Source organism: Stigmatopora argus, chromosome 6, assembly GCF_051989625.1.
Source record: "Stigmatopora argus isolate UIUO_Sarg chromosome 6, RoL_Sarg_1.0, whole genome shotgun sequence".
Lineage (NCBI taxonomy): Eukaryota > Metazoa > Chordata > Actinopteri > Syngnathiformes > Syngnathidae > Stigmatopora > Stigmatopora argus.
In genome coordinates, this window is record NC_135392.1 from 13,500,376 (window position 1) to 13,516,112 (window position 15,737).

At 38.3% G+C, this 15,737-nt stretch overlaps 1 protein-coding gene across 2 annotated transcripts in view; it reads right to left on the reverse strand.

Moving 5' to 3' along the window:
• Positions 1-15,737, reverse strand: part of LOC144075471 (receptor-type tyrosine-protein phosphatase gamma-like) — a 134,280-nt gene that overhangs the window by 29,008 nt on the left and 89,535 nt on the right. For both annotated transcript variants that reach the window (XM_077602506.1, XM_077602507.1), the window contains exons 6-8: positions 9,189-9,255; positions 6,016-6,173; positions 4,611-4,803 (exon numbers count right to left, since the gene is read on the reverse strand). In XM_077602506.1, the coding sequence (XP_077458632.1) occupies positions 4,611-4,803; positions 6,016-6,173; positions 9,189-9,255 (418 nt within the window). The remainder of the gene's footprint in view (positions 1-4,610; positions 4,804-6,015; positions 6,174-9,188; positions 9,256-15,737) is intronic.

The window sequence follows — 15,737 nt, forward strand, 5'->3', positions numbered from 1 at the left end:
ATCAGTTGGAACAAAAAGCCCACAGTTGGTGTAAAGCATCAAATCATTACTACTGACTATTTGGAAATGAGGAGTAATTATTTCAAGCACCGCATTATGTAATGCAAATGAGCACAACAACTCAGTGAGGAACAGGCTTGATGGAAAATAAAGCTCACATGCCTACTAGTAGCACCAAATTGATTATCATGCTCATAAAGAACCACAGTGATTTTCTATTCATAACATACAGTCAAGACCCATGTGGTTTAGCATTGCTAAAGTCATTAGTCATACACTTTACCATCCAAGAGCACACCTTCACAGAGGAGAACACACACATAGACACGATTATGAAGCCGGCAAAACCACCTCCAAGCAGGAAAGAAATATTATTGGATTATTTCATCCAGGGTCCTCACGTGCATTCCAGTACCTTGTAGCAATGGGATAACAGGCTTGGGAAATTAAAATGTTACACCGCTGTGTGGTTTACAACTTCTTGTATTTTGGTGGTGAGGGGGATTAGTAAAGGATGGTAAATACTAAATACATATATCAACTACTAGGTCCAACCTGAAATCAAAATTACACACTTTCCTACTGATAAGGTATGTAAATACTGTATTATACACATTTTTGATTTTTTGTGTGTGTCATTGTTAATGTGTGTCATGTTGGTTAAGTGACATTCATTGGTTGTGTTCTGCAAATTGTAAAATAACCAAGGCAATAAAAACCTGAGTTAATGAGAACATTTTAAGATTTTGGCATTTGTAACATCAGCTCCAGTTCATTGGGAATTTATCACGAAATTGCCAAAATCAATCTTTGTGTCAACAACATCATGCAGTTCTCTTAAGAATGAGAAATAACTTGCCTCTCCAAATCAGTTTCCTTCAGCATTAATTATACACTGTTCACATTCCGCCAGGACACTGATGATATTTTCCAACATAATTCTCAAAGGTCTCAATTAATGAATAAATTGATTGAACAAACAATCCATATCTCAAACTTAGTTGATTTTTACCTCATTTGTTAATTATTTTTTTACACTGTTTTGCCATCTGAACGAAGAGTATTAAGAGTAATAACCATAATTAGGTAAAATAATGTAAACATTCAAGAAGATACCTAAAAAATGGAGGTAACAAAGTATTTTTACTTCATTACTTCCTGCCCCTGGCCATAGGGTTACAAGAAGTAATGAACCATATTCTCTGAGCACAATGCAACTAAAAAGACCTCGAAGCTCCATCCGTCAGGCAGTTTGATGAAGAGATCCTCTCAAGGCTTTCATCAGAGATAAGCATGCTACTGCGTAGGCACATACACACCCACACACACACCCATACGCACACACGCACACACAAGACTGAGTACAAGAGGATAGGTTCTGGCCTGCAGCATTGTGACCAACTGTTGATCGATAGCCAGGCCTTGATTATAGGTTGGGCAGTAGTGTTTTGTGCTTACAGATGGGTAGAACGTGTTAAAGGCTAAGCTTTTTATGCACATGCATCAATAGTAGTATATCCTGTCAGAACAAAATGTTGCCAGGACTGCCCTTTGGATTCATTCAGAACGATGTACACATATTGAGTAGTAAAATCCAATTTGGGCAAAAGATTATATTCAAATTTTGCTTCAATGTCAAACTGTAAGGGCAATGTTTTAACGCGAATTTCACAATACAAGCTGAGATTCCCCATGAGGAATTACATGGTGTGTGTGATAGGGGTGGGGTGGAAGTGGGGATTTAAAAAAAATGAAAATCTAAATTGAAAAGATAAGCTAGTGAAGGTGTTACATGAACTTCTCTGTTGAGGTGTTCTGACAGGCCATTGCAAAAGTATTGTGAAGCAGCACTTACACAGGCACTTACATTTCAAAACTACTTGATGTTGCACTTGTACTTTTTAAAAGCCTCCGGGTGAACCTAGTTAAGCTCTCACACATCAAATACACAATGACCTAAAATATAACAGGCATAAAATGGTTGGAACGATGTGAAGCACAATGGTTTTACATTGTAATCACAAGTTGGTCACTGTTGAAAAGCCTGAAACAAATATTGGTGTAAAAAGATAACACGCAATAGTAGGAAGATGAAGAAGATAACACCTGAGCAGAGCAATGCTATTTTCTTGTCTGCTTTTCATATCCTATATTCTACATTTTTACAATGATTGTATAAATCAAAATGTATTATCCGTACCTGACACTATGATTATGAACGCATCCCTTGTATAGTAGAAAAAGGGTTTTGTAATACCATTAAAATGACAGTTCACTCTTTGCCCTAGAAATATACAGGGATATCATGAAATGAACAAACAAGTCATTATTGATTTTTTTTCTGCAGTCCGACCCACGGATTCAAAAACAAATCAATATCAATTTTGTTGAGTGCAGTAGTGAGATATAGGATGGTTGAGGATGTGTTTCTTAAACAAGGTTGGAGAAGTGGAGTAAAAGACGAAGAACTTTTGCAGTCACCTACTCTACCTCCAAATATCGCGTGGGGTACTTATATATATTCCCCCCTACCTTAATGGTATATCACTCAAATTTTCAGGTAGTTGTGGGGCAGTAAACTTATCTCCAGGCATGGGAGAAAGCATCATCATAAAGTAACCCACTAATTCTCAATGCATAATGTAATTGACAAGTGCAATTGTCAGTGGCAGTGAACGTTCAGATTCTAATTGACAAATATAATGTACATATCATTGACAATGAATGACTTACAGCAAAGCACCTCAGTAAAGGGCGAGCGAGGTTTTATATCTATTTAAAATTAAGTTGTACTTGACTCCATGTGCGTGTAATATTACTTCTGTCCAACCCTCCCTCTTTTAAAAGAACATTTATATACCGTTCCTGCAGTGGAGCTTGTCAGATAGTGAACGTGAAGCAAACACTGTGGTTGACTAAACAAAATTACTCCACTGCATTTTACTACAGTGGGTATGCAGGTGATAGAAGTGTCGTGGTCTGCAGCTGCCCCATGTGCTGCGCTCATCCCTTCAGTCTGCTTGCTATAAAAGAATACATCCACTTATATCCAATGTTTCCCCGGGCAACGCTCAAGGTCATGATCACATGATTCACTGCAGCATTCTAAAAAAGCACATGCAACAACGGATCGTGTATTTTATCATTTTCCTTTTTCCCTTTTTTTTTAAATTTTATTTGGAGGGAGCGAGTTATGCATACATGTACGTGATGCTCATCTCTGTGACTTGACCATATGGAAGCAAGTAGGTGATGGAAGGAAGGGAATATAATTTTCCGTCATAGTTGACAAAACACAGATGCTTGGACACAGAAATTCACACTCTCTAAAACCTTAAGAGGAAAATTCACACATTTGTAAATTCACTCAATAACAGAAACAGCCCCCACTCCCCTGCACACTGCATACTGTTATGTGCGTTGTTGTTTCAGTGGTAATGAGGCAGGAGTGAGATGGGGAATGGTGCGCCTCCCACTGCCTTATGCTAGGGGAGTTACCCAGCTCGCTGGTGAAATCACAGAGATATCCAAGAACACACACACACCCACAGGCATACACACACCAACACACTAAAAAGTCATAGGTTTCTTCTGTGCAACCAAGGAACACTAAATAGCCTTCATTTATTACCATTAGAAACTATCAGCAATTCAGGATAAAACGACAAAGAATTTAAATGAGAGTCTATAGATTATCAAGTTGAAACACAAACAGACACCACAACAGATGAGTTGATGGGAAAGAATATTGTGGACTTGATTTTCCTGAACAAAAAAACTGCATTAGTGTGTGTTTTTTGGTATACATAGCATTTAAAGAAAAAATACAGCAAACATCCGATTAATCTGAGCAAACATAACATAAGGGATTCTCAATTGTGAACACACAAATATTTGAATTTTATACAAGATAACATTTCTGACATGTAAGATTTACTCAGTGTTTTATTTATGGATGTAATCCACTAACGTTTACTAAATTAAGAGCAAATTGCTACTGCTACAACCATTTTTCAATGTGGACACTATGGAACATCTAAAAAAAAAAACACAGAGCTCCCAAATGGCATGTGGGAATAGTTCCTTTCAATTGCTTTTGAAGAGGCAATTTTTTATCGCATAGAAGAAATTCAATTTTTGCTATCCTGTATAAATGTATTTCATTGTCCATCACAGTAAAATCACTCTCATACCCGTATCTGAGAGATTTAAACTCTTTATGGTGTATTGCATAAAAATATGTCAATAGTTGCTTTATTTCCCTCAAGGAGTTAATATAAAAAAGTGTATTGATCTATTTACTGCATCGTGAACACGACACACACGCACACACGCACGCACGCACACACACACGCACAAAAAGAAAGAAAACAGTTCAGACACATTATAGCAAGGGAGACTGTGACCCCGTGCCATTTAAATGAGTTGAATATAAAGATAGTAGGAAAGAAATTGTATATAAGCACTATATTTCATAAAAAAGAAATGAATGGGCGGTATGCTGAACGAGTGGTTTGCACATCCTTCCGCCCATGCGTACAGATACTATGTGTTAATTTATCATGCTTTGAGAATGTGTAATTTGAGCCAAAGAATTAGGTAACACCTACCTCTAGAAGACTCAGTGGCATAAGGCCCACTCCCACTGTGAAACATGTCCGGCAGCCAGGCATCTTTGACTGCTGACTTGAAAACGTGTCGATTATCCAGGCTTTGAATGGGCCTGAAGTTGCTGCGTAAATATTCCACTGATTTCACATGGTCCTGTTGCTCCGTGGTGAAGATTGAATAAAAAGCCTCTAGCTGGTGATGGACATCCAAGAACCAAGAAGTAAAGATGAAAAAAGACCAAAAAAGAGACAAATTACTAATGTCATCTCGACCTTGAATTGTTCAAAAAGGTTAAATAAAGCCAATTCAAATGCTTTTCTTAATCCTTTTCCTTCTTTGTAATAAATCAAAGAAATGTTCAAATAAGGTTAAAAACACTGAAGGGAGCACTACCAACACTTGATCCAGGTGTAAAGTTCTCAGTTATTTTTATCATCAGCATAGTCACATTTGAACCACACATCACTGTTTGAACCTCGGAATGAAATGAATCTTTGACATTGTGAGCATATTCATCCAAAATGCCGCAGAGATCCCACATCCTGTTGGAATACCCACCAGGAATGAGCAACACAGACAAATGCAGCAAGTCCACGTGTTTGTTCAAAAGGATGGAACTTTAGGCGGGGTGTTGTGTAACAGCTTTAGCATTGATCCACTCTCAAAGCAGGCCCTGAGCAACAACTGTCACTCCAGATGACCTACTTCATACAAAAGAATGGGCTAGCAGCACGATAAAAGCAATAAAGTGCCAAGAGAGCGAGAGAGTGTGATCAAAGTCAAACCTATTTGAGGACTAATCAACACTCAAGAAACAACAGCCAGAGAGCAGAAACTGTGCTTGTATCCACACTCAATGTTCCTTTTACAGTGTTGTATTTATTGCATATCTAATTGTTCAGTAAAGTAATCTGCCGTATTATCTAAATTATGTTACGAAGGTTTAATATGCTATAGAGTACTACCTGAAAAGCTTATCTATAATATTGCTACCCGTTGGTACAGTGGCTCTTCCGCCTGACAGTCTGAGTTTGATTCCTACTCGGAGGCAGTGTGATTGTGAGCGTGAGTGGTTGTCCGTTTCTTCGTGCTCTGTGGTTAAGTGGCAATCAATTCGGAATGTGCCCATGTTTGGCGTTGATAGGCTCCAGCACCCTCCCATGATCATTGTGGGTTAAGCGGTACGGAAGACGGATGTAATGATAAATAATATTTGGCAGGAAAGGGAAAACAGTCATCACTAAATGAAACTTAACCCAAATCACACTTGCCCCCCAAAACAAATAGTTTGTATTTTGTAACTTCATATGCAGCTTCATATTTTTATGACTTTGACATTAACAATGGGATATTGAGACACAAAGTAAAAATGAAAATAAAACTTGTGTCGCGTTTGTTCCTCACCTGTTTATAAGAGACGTATATTGGTCTGCTGAAAATGATCCACTCCACAATTTTACTGCAAGGAGGAGTGGTCAGGGAGCCGGTGTAACGATAGTAGCTGCCCAACGATGGTGGCAGGAGATCCTTTAGGACAAAAGGCTCCAAGAGAGTCTCTTTATCTATATAACAAAAGCAAAGAGAATGTTCAAATCAGTGCAACACGTCATTTTACGTCAACATACCGGTTATTGTCCAATATTTGCAAAGGTGTCAGTTCTTTCCAATGTTCTTTGTCCAAAAACAAAGAAAAAAGAGCACATTTTATTGCTAGATTTTCGTTTCTTTTATTGTCTGAAGTGGACATAATCTCAGAGGTATCTCTGAGAATGTGTTTGCTACTCATCACTTGCTTCAAGCCACCAGACCTCATCCCTCTTATTCAATACCGATACACCCAAATCCCACAAAAGCATTGTACCCACAGCCATCACATAAGCGGCTTGCGCACAGAGCATGGAGGACAAAACTCTTAGGGATTGCTTGTACATCTTTCAAGGAAGTGATGTGTTCTATTTACTTTGCAAGTCTACCATTTTTTTTTCTTTCTGCCACGTCTGAATTAATCTTCCTCTCAAGCTGAGCGATTAAGATTGGCACATTTTAACATTCAGATTTCCTGTACAACCATACTGTTTTCACGTTCCTCATAAGCATCAGTAAAAATAGTGCATTAAATTGAACTGTCAACTGGGCGCAGCAAGCACTAGGCAAACATGAAGAACTGAAATAGTGGGCAGAAAAAGAAAACAAATAGATGAATAAAACAAATGTAAGCCGTTGTTATTGAATCATGGTGACGATCACATTTCTGAATCGCTTTGGGCACCTTAATAGTTTCAGCAGCCTCGCCGAGCACGTCTTGCTTTCTATCACTGCTGTATCCACGACGTCTCTGAGGTTCCATAATATATTTTCCCCTTCACGATTATGTAAATATGGAGGCTACTATTACACAAAGCAAATATGATATTTTTGGGAGGTCATGCTACCTTTGAACAAGTAAAATGTAGAGGTAGAGTAGGTTCTTCATTGTAAAATGTTCGTAGCTAGCAAACAAATGAACCAGAGAATCACTATTTCAATTAAATAGCTTCATTTGTACATGATACAAAGTACCATTCATTGGTCCGGTGAGAATTTTTGATTTTGAAAATATAACAGGTAATACAGTACAGACTTAATGAGACATGGTTTAGGTGAACATTCGAGCGTCTTCATGTGTGGCATCTTGATAATTAGGAGGACCACTTGCCATTTGGTTTTCTGAAATAATGCCATTTTCTTTCATATTTTATTTGCCATAAAACAATAAAAAAACAATAACAATTTTAGCAAAACTGGAGATTGTATAACAAAATTCCATCTGGAATTGCCTACTCTAATACTGTTAATTATAAATTTACCTGTATTCCTTAGAGACTTGTATTTAGCAAGAACCTTAAATAACCTTTTACCTCATATTACACTTCAACATGTCCTGTTTAAAAAGCACAAACATTATGAAGGGCTTTAATTAGCATTCTGTACGTGATAATTATCAAGCTGACTCAATAAATCTAGTTTATTTTCACATGCATGGGGAATTGTTTGAACTGAGTTTATATAAACGTGGGTGGTCACCTGAGGCAAATTCAGTTTTTGACCCATAACAACAATTGACACACCATTGCACCAAGTGACAGGCTGAAAAAGCGGGCATGGGAGACAGAGTCCATGCAATCAACATGTCAGAGACCTTTAAGCCAGCCACATACTGAGCGATGAGGTTCCAGTAACCAAATGAAACTGCACTATTCAGTCATGTAGCACGGCTTTTGTGGTTTGGCAACCAGCTTGGCTGCAATTGAATAGTGTTAGACAAGATGGATTCGAATTTTCTTCCTACTTTCTGTGTTTGTGGGAGGGACTTTGTTTCAGTAGCCATCCTTACAGTCAATCTGATGTGAGCAAAGCATGCTCATTTTCATCTTCTCGAATTTCAAGAAAATTGGGCCACGTCCATCTATTTATATCTGCATGTCTTCAGTGGATATATGTACTGTGTTGTGACAATGGCAGTCGCTTTGAGCTGGAATACCATGAGTTCTGCTTCTAAAAATATCAACTCTAAGAACTCTAGGAATGAATGCTAAGTTTTAGCCTGGACACCTCAGCCTTCTTAAGTTTCTTTGTTTTGTTCTTTTTGTTCTCTTCAAGTAGCCAGAGTGTTCTCGATATTTGTGTCGAAGATGCCTTTAGTCAACATAGTGGATGTGGCTTTCCTTTTCGTCGTCACCTCTAATTCACTCCAAAGCCCCACTTTATTATCAGCACGTGCAGTACATCTGCTTGAAAGCTCCTGCAAACCTTCGTAAACAATGACCTCCTTTCTTCACTGCCAAAGCTTTTCATAGGCCTGCTATGTAAATCAGCCTTTTTACCAGACTGATTACACAGAGATGGCACAGAGTAGGTCTCCGGCCAGCTAGTCAGGGGGCATTCATTCCAGTGGGGTTTCTTGTAAAATTTAACAAGGCATGCAATACAAAGACACGCCATGTGTGCCTCTTCCACAAGATCTGGAACATGGAAAAAGTGGGCTGTGAAAAATGTACCCTCGCGCTCCACTGGGTAGCACTGGTGAGGCAGAACAGACTAACCAATCAGCATGTGGGCGATAATGAACACGGACTCAATTGAGATTCAATGTGTTGTTGGTGCTGTTCTATAAATCAATGGGTAATGGTATTTTTTCCCTAGATAATTGAGGCGATATTTCCAGAAAACACAAAAACAGGCGATATCATTGGGTATCATTAAATGATGATGGACGCCCAATCCATTTCGATTGGAATCCAGTCCAAATTTGAACAATTTCATGTAAATGCATTCTGTTGGATCAATGCCAAAGTAACAAGACAGCACAATGCTTCAGGAAGCCAATGTTAATCGTAACAAGGATGCCTTTGGAAATGTTGAACTAAAAGAACAGTTTTCTCCCATTGTTTACAGGTTTGTACAAAGCTGTTGATTAATCACAGATTTGTAAAGCTAACATTTTAAACACCTATAGGAATGAAGCCAATTGCTTTTTATAGTTTTATATATTAGAAATTGTCAATCCAAATGATCCAAATCCTAACATTGTCACTCACCGTGATGGACTACACCTTTTAATCCATGAATAATAGGATCAACAGCAGGGTTGTCTCTTCCGCCGACCTGAAACACAGAAAAATGGGTTATGTACAGTCCTCATCAAATAAAATGAGAGCGAAAAGTATGTAAATGATTTGGAATGTATTACATTTCTGAAAAAAAGTAGTCATAAGATGTTGTCTGCCTACATCACAATCACTAGGATTAACAGTCTTCTGAAATGATTATCACACACATTCACACATGCACTTCATAGTTCTAATTGCAAATGTGTAAATATTGCTAAGAGCGGGAGCAATCGTTAACTTGACCTGGTTGACCTTTTGGTCGATATGACTTCAACCAAACACAACCTGTAGTTTCAGATCAGACAGTGTGTGGCTATACGAAACAAACATCTAGTGCAACACTGCATCAACTTCAATATCTGAAAAAAACAAAAAATGAAATAATGATGCTGCCAAATGCAGCATAACAAGTTCAGAATAATTAGAAGGAAAAAAAAAACAGACGTTTTATTAAGCTCTTGAAAACCCACTTCCACTGACTGAAGCCATAGTAACCAGAGCCGCAGCACATTTTCCCTTTCTTCAGTAAGAGATTCATTATTGTTATGGTGGATGAAAAAAATAGATTGGTCCTCTTACTTAAACTGTCCTGATTATTAATTTTTAACACCGCTTAGCCTTGACAGGGTTGCAGGGTGCTGGAGGCTATCCCAGCTGACCTCAGGCAAAAGGTGGACAATAGCCTAAACTGGTCGCCAGTCAGTCGTGGAGCACAAAGAGAGACAGATAACTATTTGCACCCACAATCACAGTGCCACCGAATGGGAATCAATCCTATGCTAGATGACCCTGAAGTATGCTGAATGAACCCCTACACCATCAGTGAATATGGCATGAGTATTTTAGAACCTAATATGACAACTTGCATTGGTGTTTCTTTGAATTGAGTTGGTTAACATAAAACATAATAACATCGTCCTTGCCGTATAAGCTTTCAATGGCATTTCGCTGAAATGGGAAGTACATCGCTGTCATAAACCGTAGTGTATGAATGATGATCAGTAAGGTGTAGGCAGTTAACACACCGGGTTCAAAACATTGTTATCCCTTTGCCACGCTGCAAATGTTACGGCTTATATTTTAAATAGTGAAGAAAAATGTTTCATTTGATGCATTTTTTACATGAATTTTACTTCAAACAAACAACATGTGATGAAAGAAGCAATACAGGGAACACAAAGAGCATTGCGATGGTTGTGTGGCCAGCAAATAACTGCCCTTTTTTTCTTTCTCAGCCCTCATGTTGCTTTTCTCGGGAAAACTGTTCAAATTAACTGCCCACCTGGCCAATAAATTACTGTAAAGGTCCTTTTGCACTGCACTTAGCAATACGCAGCGCAGTGTCGAAGAAGCCATTCCATTTTATATTTGGTGTGAGGGCGCGAGGTGACACGCAAAAGTTCGTTTGCTTTGATGTGATGCGCCGTCGAGATGCAAAAAAATCGATAGCAGCATCGCTGTGACCTCAGAAGGCGGATTCATTTGGAGAATTGCCGTCATCATCGTCTCCCTCTTTGTTGGAAAGGTACTGATGGATTGATTTCTGAGTGCTAACATGAAGAGACCAACTAATGGAAAAAAACATTATTACTTCCTATTATTGGAACCAATCCACCAAACTGATAATTTCATACAGATTAGGGTGTATCACCCATGACACTGTTTTAAAGCTAAACTAAATCAACCACATCACATCATTGCTACACCCACGGTCAAGAGTTTTGAGACACTTGCTCATTCTACCACACCGATTAAAAAAAAAAGATTCACATCATGCTGATAATTTCTGCAAGTCAGATGTATATTTCAGGAAAAAAAGGATTTTTAATTTACTAATTGGTCCTACATATTGAACAATTTCATTACTATTGTTGCTGTAATGTCCTTTTTATTACATTTTCTCATGGAGTGAAACTAACGTGTAAGAGGTTGATAGGGATTACGTAGTCCTGGCAATGTCTCGAATAATGTAGAAATTGGCAACTACGTGGAAGACTATTCCTGAGTGCCACAAACATCAAATTTATACTAGAGTGAAAAAAAGAATGCTCAAGAACAATAAGTGAGGCATGAAAAGAAAATAACATGTAGTTATTTGAACATTGCTGCACCCTCCACATGTGCACGCACACAAAAACAAAAACAAAAAAACCCTAGTCATTTCAAGTGGGGAAAAAGTTTATTTCAAATACATGGAACACAGCCAGTTTTGTACCTTTTTAAAGTCAAGAAAAAATGTGTTTTAGGGAAAATATATTAAGAGCAATATAACTGTAGTGCAGTAGATTAAAAACAAAAACATGACAGATTGCAAGACAATGAGGAGAAGTGAAAGAAAGGGGGCAGAGGGAATTACTGTTTTATTATTAATGTTTATCTCCGAAAGCCCATAGGCTCGTCTCTGGAGATCCTCAGCCACACGGCCTCACATCACATCGTCCTACTCTTTCAATAACCATCTCTTATTTCTCCTCAAATCCCCACTTTCTCACTCTGTCTCTCTTCATTCTTCTCCACAGCTCACTTTTTCTCTCCCTCTCTCTCGGTCTGTCTCTCTCTCAGGAGACAGGCCACTGGAGTGAGAACAAACATCTAAAAAAAGAAATATGTTGGTACAATGTGACATATCCTCATAGTTCTGTCATTCTTCCATTTCCCGCCCATCATTTCAGGTTTTCCATTCCACTGTCATCCTTATTTTCTTTGTGACTTATTTCTACTCTCTGGATGTCTTTGGCAGAACTGACTGCTGATGAATTAACTACCTAATGAAATATAAGCGTTGGATGCATTTTGAGGAAAATGCATTAGAATATAGAGTTAAACAGAAATCAGTGATCAGTGTGTCAGAAAGTTGATGATGAAGACTCTGAAAGGAAATTCTGTCAATCTTTAAAATTCTTCATGAATTACAATTAGTAGCAACGAAACGATGGGTTTCATTTCTTGTGTCCAAATTACTTAGATTTGTGTCTATGTGATGTTTCTTCGTGAAAACAAGTGGGTTCTTTACAAAATGATAAAGAACAGCCTAGCTAGTACAGTATCAAGCTGTGTTCTTTAACATTGAAACGCCTTCAAAAAGGAAAGAGGCAGGAGAGGATTATCATAAGTTTAACTCAGCTTGGTGACTTGGCAAACACACATTGCCCTACTTTTAGCCGGAAAAATCTAGCGATGGTCTGGTATGAAATAGAACTGGCCCCTGTGTGACACCATCAACGCAAGCCTCCAGCATATCTTGTCTGGTTGCAAGATGGCAGTTGCCCAAGGCTGCTATTGATGGTGGCATGACGCAATGGTGAATAAGTTGGCGGAGGTCATAAAATCATGCAGACATGATGTAAATAGCCAGCTGGCCATGCAGCAAAGCACACCATCCTGTTTGGATGAGCTGGCAGGAAGGCCTGGTAATGAAATCAAAGCTCGGCAATTAATGAAACGTGGTTGTCGATCTAGAGGAGAAGCACGAGTTCCTCATGGAGACCGGCAAAACAACACTTCAACTGGACATAACATCAGCAGAATGTTCCGTTTTATGGTGCTCACTGTGGTAGTGGATGGTAGAGGACCCCCGTCAGTAAATGCGGGCCAAGTGCTTAGTACTGGCAGCAAAATTGCAGGGAGACTTGCTGAAAAACGACCATACGCCCTCTGGAAGTGTTTAATAGGTGCTTTTCATTGTTGGACTTGCTAACCTTTTGCTTTCTCAGTGATATCGTTGTATAGGGAAATCAGGTCAACAAACTGGCAGAGAGAGGCAGCTTATAGCTGTGAAGGATGTATAGAGTTATTATAGATGCCACGTGCCATCCTAGGCACCATCAGAAGTTTGAAAGAAAATCATCTGTGTCATCTTTTTACCAGCAGAAGCTCTAAAAGACTATAACATCTGAGACTGGTGAAGATCAGCTGAGAGGCTTTCTCTGATATGATTGAAACACCAAATAGATATGGTACAAATAAAGATGGTCAATGTTGAATTAGAAAAATAAAAAATAAAACTTTGAATTTCCGGCAGTTTGCAAGGAAGTTGTTTTCGTTTTTGATTTTGCTGCCTTTAATTCCCCTACTTAAGTCCAACAACTTTGTAATAGACTTTCATTATGAAGTCAAAGGCATTGAAATCAATTGATTTCACGACTTGAACAAATTTGTTGAGCCAGTTTTTAAGTAGTCAGAGATCTTCTGCAGTCTAATTAAATCAATGTGCTGTCCTGATGAGTTACCCACTAGATTTCTAAAGTCTGTGCTGAGCGCTTTTCTACCAAAACTTGCACATGTAGTCAATATATCACTTCTGACTGGAACACATCCAAAGACCTTAAACACTGCTCTCATTAAGTCTCTTCTATGAGAGAAAAGACTTCATGCCACAGTACTAAACAACCGGTCCATATAAATCATCAAAAGCATTTATAGGTAAAACCCCATCTTACAGAATCTCTCCTGTCAAATAAAGCTTTTGATCCTTATTAATCAGGCTTTAGGTCCCACCACAGCAGTGTGACAGCTATGATCAAGGCGACACATTATATCCAGCTACACAGAGACCCTGACAAATTCTTGAGCCTTATTTTCATAACACCTATAAACTCTGGAATAAAGCGCAAAAAAAAATCTATGTTAGGGCCAGTGCAGCCTGATTATAATGTGTCATATAATTTGGTTGACTGCTCTGACCAAATATAGCAGATTGTCAATTACCAACTAGTATTAAAACACAGTACCTAGCAAAGAGTATCTTTAATTCAAAAGCTATGGAATACTTATGTCCATTTTGTAAAATGTTTCCTTAAATTTCTGATTCTTTTGTTTTCAACCAATTACCGTTAATTATAAAGATAATAATCACAAAACATTATTATTTCCTGTGTTTTCCTAACAAGGAATTACATGATTAAACTTAAACATGGGCATTCGATTGTGTACGCATATTATTTTTCTTTGAGATGCTTAAAACACAATCGCAATCTTCTCATTCGTTTAGCTTAGATAACGAAGCCTCAGAAGTAATTTCAGTTTAGTATCTTGCTTAAGGACATGTCGACATGTTCACAAGGGCTGAGGTTCGACCCTACAACCTTCAGGTCGGGAGGCAAAGACCAAAACCATCTGTGCATCTTCTTTTTTCTAATGAGGTTCATATGCGCCCCTCATTTTGTAAAGGAGAATCAGCAGATTAAAATTCCATGCTGGTGATGGAGACAAGCAGTATATGTCAAACTGTATACTGTGCAAGCTGTAATGTACTGTAAATGAGCAAATAAAAAGGCGATCATAGCTGTTTACAATTGCTATCTTTTTAAATCAGCAGTTGCAGTGTAGTGTAATGCTTGGTCATAAATGTATGATTCCGGTGCACAGCCAAACTGATCTGGGCCAATTTATCCTGGAAGATTTGATCGTAACTAACTCTCGACACGAAGGTAAATTGGTAAAATATCTGTGAAAACACACTGATGCACTAAGAAATACACATAGGGACCCTGTAGGAATAAATCAGTACAGTAAAGGAGAAAGAAAGCAAGTAACTTTCTTTCTATTTAAAAAAAATGTCATCTTTAAGGGAATGACATAATGCTGAAGTCTATCAAATCCTCTAGCCCAGTGTTTCTTAACTATTTGGCTGAGGACCATCTAGTGGGCCGCATGATGAACGCAGCTTTACACTGGTGGGCCAGAAGTGCAGCGTTTACTCATTAATTTAGCTCACAAGGGTTGAAGGGTGGTGCTGGAGCCTATCCCAGCTAACCTCAGGCAGCAGGCGGGGGACACCCTAAATTTGTGGCCAGCCAATCGCAGAGTACAAGGAAACGGACAACCATTCACATTCACACTCATGCCTACGGGCAATTTAAAGTGTTCAACAATGATGAAGGAAGGAACATAAATCAGTAGAAGAGCAGTTAAAAGGGGACCATTGTAAAAATACATCTTAATCACTAAGCTTTTCATCGGGCTCGCTGAAAATTCATGTTTCTTAGAACTTGCAAATTTATAAATTCATAAATCAAGCAGCACATACCAAGTGGAAACAATTTCTTTTTGTACAAATCATTTTTTTTCCATTTCATGAAAGTAGCAACATAAGATTACTTCAGATTCTATTGCATAAAAATCCATTCAAAGAGTTGTACTGGTAACATTATAGTAACTCCATCTGCAATTGATTCCACTAGAGTCTCAGTACGTATTCACTGCAATTTTCAGACTATAAATCACTACTTTTTCTCTCCATTTGAAGCCTACAGCTTTTATAATGAAGTAGCTTGTTCTTGTTTTTTTCTTCTTCTTTGTTTTATTGAGCTTCATTTTTTTCCTTTTTATACATTTTATCTACTCTAGGATTCTTGTGCTTCAGCACGAATACAACTTCAGCTTTGTGTTAGCTTTACAAAAACCCAGTTTGTGAGAAGGCAAGCTTTTTCCTAAAGAAGAACCATTTAAGTTGAAGCATGCATTGTTGGCTGCAAG